Source organism: Lipotes vexillifer, unplaced genomic scaffold (assembly GCF_000442215.2).
Source record: "Lipotes vexillifer unplaced genomic scaffold, Lipotes_vexillifer_v1.1 scaffold1325, whole genome shotgun sequence".
Lineage (NCBI taxonomy): Eukaryota > Metazoa > Chordata > Mammalia > Artiodactyla > Lipotidae > Lipotes > Lipotes vexillifer.
Window position 1 is genome coordinate 153,031 of NW_006781704.1, and position 4,759 is coordinate 157,789.

Sequence of the window (4,759 nt, forward strand, 5' to 3'; positions counted from 1 at the left end):
GTCAGAAGAAGTGAGAATTATTTTCACACCCCAGGTCACCCCACTGGCAGTTTGTCAATGTACAAATGGAAAAAACAATAACCAAAAGCAAACAGAAAAGAGACAATATGAAAAAAAATTCAATTTATCTTCACCTGAAATTGTGATGCAGCTCTAGATTTGGTGATGAAGAAACTCCCTGATTCATTGTTCCAATAATATATGGACTGGGGAAAAAAAAAGAAAATTTATATGTACTAAAGGTAAAAGAGATTAATACATTAAAATTGTCTCCGAAAACAATTTAGATAAATGTGGATTTTTGTATTTTAACATTAGGCTGTAAAAGGGTAATTTTGTAGTGTTTGTTTGGAAAATGAGAAAGATCACTGAACTGGAAATTAAGATTTGGAGTTCTAATTTCAGATCTGGCATCCTAAGCAAATCATTTTCCCTCTCTAATCCCACATTTTCTCATCTATGAAATGAAAAGATTAGACAGAATAATCACAGTGATCTCACTATACTCCAACATCTTATGATTCTTATGCTTATAATCTAATTCATTAATTTTTTCTCTTGTTTCATAATTATTTCAAAGGTTCTTAATAACATGAAAGAATTTGTATTCTTGTTTCAATATTTATTTTATGCTGATTAATTTTTAACATTTAAAAAATCTCTAGCAGAGATAACTGGGTTACTTGCACCATTAAAACTAACATTTATGTTGCTGTTCTTATATGTTCTTTTTTAGAGGCCATACTATATTGAATCTTAAGTGGGTTTTCAGATTTTTTTTATACCCTACTTTAACCTTTTCTTTCACGTAAATAGTTAAAAATTAGAATCACTAGTGGAGAGAGATATATCTGAATGTATTAAAATTATTTCTATAGGAAGGCTGAACTTAAACTTTAATATGGACTGAGTGAAACAAGAGCTCTATAGCTTCGTTCTAGTTCTTAATTTCCCTGATTCAAACATTCCATCATTGATAATGGTCTCCCAGACTTTCAGCATACCTGTAGAAGTTAACATCATCAAGTAAGTATTGTTGCCATAAAAGTGCCTGGGACGCAATTGTTGAATGAATAAATAGATGTTCTAATGAACACATAGAGGTTCTTTGGAAATATGGTATAATAGTAATGAAGGCTTCTTAAATTAATAGCATCCACTATACGTCTTAAAAGGTTTAAAGGCACAAGAATGCATATTTGATCACCATTTTTTCATATCTTATCACTCGAAATATTTCACAAGCATACCATTTGTTGTATTTACAGTTGAGAAAACCATTGAAGATATCACTCAAAGAGCCCACATGATGAAGATTATCAAGAATTATTACAACTGGAAGCTCTACACCGTTATTATCAGCACTGCATTGTTCAGCCAGGTTAGCTAGATATTGTTGCAATTCCTTTAAAAAAAAAGAAAACAAATATGTTAATGAGAAATTTATACCAATGGAAAGCAATTCATAGTTTAGGAATGATACATTTTGTCATCCATCCAGGTTCTTTGATTAAAACTCACAGATCATTCCATTGATATAAAACCTTACTCTACAAAGCAAAAGAAAATATACAATGTTGAGAGGATACACTTTTAAAGGAAAGAGAAAAGCCAGTACAGGACACCTGAAGTAAATATAAAGCTGTAAACACAAGGACATACTCCTCAGTTGTTTTCTCCCTGGAAGAAAAGTGAAAAAAAAAAAAAGAATTCTGGATATGAGCTCTTAGGATAAACCACAAATACTGAGATTCATTCTTATTTTTGGTATTACAATGATAAAGATGGATTTTAGCAAACCTTATAATTTCAAGTATAGACTAAATCCAAAATAGCACCCCTAAGTTTCCAATAAGACTTTAAATATTTTAATTCCAATTCATTTCGATGAGGTGCATCTGAAAATACAGCCCTGGGACTCAAATAAAACTGTGGTTGGTTGGTTGATTTGTTATTTATTTATTATCTGCTTGCAATTGTTGTAATTTATAACAACAGACAAAATGTGTTATATTTCATTGGGTCACTTGACATTAGCATTTAGCATTTATTAAGCTTCTTGGTTCTTTACAGATATTATTCCTTTCTAATAGCTTTTAATCTAAATATGATAACCAGTTCACTGATTGCTCTCACAGATGGGTAGGCCAGAAATATAATTAGATTTCTTAGAATTATCCTAATCAGTAAGAGCATTTCCACAATATTTGCATATTTACAATGACATTTTCCATTTGTACATCTTGAGCAGGGTTAAAAAACAATTTCATGATGGATCTTGAAAAATGAATAGAATTCCAAATGATAAGTATGTAGTTTTTTACTCTTTCAACACAGCTTTAGCAAGCGCCTACTATGTGCCAGGTACTCTGGCACCAAGGATTTAGAGATTACTTCTATATTCAGGCATTAGAGTTGATAGAAAGGCAGACCAACAAGTAAGTCTCAAGGCAGTGTGATAACTGAAATGCATAAAACACTATAGAAAAACTAAAGAGAGGCATCTAATCCAGATTTAAGGTTGATATAACAATAGGCTATGAGGGCAGGAGGTATAATTGAAGAATAAAGAGTAAAGCGTAAGAGGTGGAAGATACGAGTGTGTGATGTGTTGGGAGAAATATTGGTGTTCTGCTTTTGCAAGAGAAATGGTCCGTGGCAGTAGTGATCTCAATGAAAGGGGAAATCGAAAAGACTTTGAATCCATGCAGAGGAATTTGGATTTTACTATATAAACATGTGCACCATTCACATGTTGTTGTTTTCCCCAGGGTAGAGAAATTTATTTATCGAAGGAAACATACATGTGAAGGATAGGATGATTAATTAGAAATGGAAAACACATTCAAGATGCTTACTGCCCAGAATAGGTAGGCATGTATATAGATAACTAAAATTCACAGTGAAAACTAATACGTTACCTCAAAAGAATATACACTAAACATTTTGTTCAGAGCATGTAAAGATTACTTGTAGCTTCTGGAAAAGACTTTCTGGTGGCAGTATTATTTGCTATTAACCCTTTATTTTAGAAGTTTCATGTCCAAGATCTAATCAGGCAGAAAAAAACAGGTATTTCTACTAGATGGACATTGATAATGAGATGAATCCCATACTTTGAACATAGCAGCTATACACAGAACATAGCAGTTATACAAAAACTATTGATCATTGCTATCTCTGATTTTGACTCCAGACACACTCAAAATGAATCTGCCAAGTCCAGCTTTCTGATCTTTTCCCACCTAACATTCCAAGTGGCTTCAGTTGTGGCCACATATTCTTTACTAAATCCATCTCTAGCCTTCTAGGCCCACCATATCAAATGTCACAAAGTGTAATTGTTTATGTGTCCTGCTTTCAATCAAAATATTCCAGCTGGCAACTCGAGAGAGGGCTTGAAGAGTGGGAAGAGGAAAAGAATGTAAAATGCAGAGGGAACAAAAACATGAGAAGATTTTTTTCATTTGATGGTTTATTATTGGATTTTTTTGGAATCAGTGAGTGATTTGTGGCTTTGTCTCTTCAGAGCTATCGAGGGCATAGCAGAAAGCATGTCAGCAGTTACACAGTTCCATTTCTCAGGAAAAGAATTTATTTCGTACCTCATTCACCCTTTACTTAAGTAAATCTAACGTGGCAGCATCCTTCCTACAATCCCAACCTGTCATCCCCATTTCTCTACACCACTCTCACACACCATCAACCCCCCGAAAATAAAGTGTGGATTCTCCGACAATTTGGCAAGAATTGGCCAAATTCTCTGGCCATGACTTGGTATCCAACATTACTGACAGCTCACTCAAATCTTACAAACCTAAAGAAACAATAAGCATTTGTTAGTTGTAGTTTGTGCTTTCTTGGTGATGAATGCCATGTAATTTGTCCATGGATTCCTTCCTATTACTGTTTACTAGCATCATTTGTTCTGTTCAAAGGCTCTTGGCAAGCTTTATTTTTCATCAGTTTGTAATAACAAAGATTAAACTGACCTCATAATGGCACAAGTGATTTTATTCAGAAAAAGTAGAAAATAAGAGTGCTGGATATACTTGATCAAATTTTAAAGGACATATAAATTGTTATTGATTAAGAATATCTCCAAGTACTAAACATTTTTTTAATTGAAATAAAAAGAACTTATATATAACAGTATATTTTGGAGTGAGGCAAATTTTAGAACTAATGTTAAGTTACCCTACTTTATTTTAGCAGGTCGAATTATATCCAAGTCAATCTATCTGATTCAAAACTTGATTTTAAGTGATTCTCCAACTTTATCAAAATGCCTGTTTCCTCTAATAAATCTATTCTTCTCCTATCTTCCAACCACTTGTTTTTTTCATAACAGAAGTAACTTCTAAAGAGTTCTGTCATATCAACATTAAGCAAACACCAAAGAGAGCACTGAGAGTAATTAAGAGATGTCAATTCTTTCATCATTTTGGCTGAAAATGTGCTAAAAGCTTTTAAATAAAGCTATGAGGAGACCCAGAATTCATTGGAGGCATTAAAGGTGTAGTTTGAAGCAAACAACTGCGCTCTTCCTGCTTCTGCTTAAAGAAGAGTTCAGGGCTTCCCTGGTGGCGCAGTGGTTGAGAGTCCGCCTGCCGATGTAGGGGACACGGGTTCGTGCCCCGGTCCGGGAAGATCCCACATGCCGCGGAGCGGCTGGGCCCGTGAGCCATGGCCGCTGAGCCTGCGCGTCTGGAGCCTGTGCTCCACAACAGGAGAGGCCACAACAGTGAGAGGCCCGCGT

At 34.5% G+C, this 4,759-nt stretch overlaps 1 protein-coding gene across 3 annotated transcripts in view; it reads right to left on the reverse strand.

Annotated features, from left to right (window-relative positions):
• NAV3 (neuron navigator 3) overlaps positions 1–4,759 on the reverse strand; it is a 369,647-nt gene that overhangs the window by 10,860 nt on the left and 354,028 nt on the right. For all 3 annotated transcript variants that reach the window (XM_007454822.1, XM_007454823.1, XM_007454821.1), the window contains 2 exons: positions 1,251–1,405; positions 135–206 (listed from right to left, as the gene is read on the reverse strand). In XM_007454822.1, coding sequence (XP_007454884.1) covers positions 135–206; positions 1,251–1,405 — 227 coding nt within the window. The remainder of the gene's footprint in view (positions 1–134; positions 207–1,250; positions 1,406–4,759) is intronic.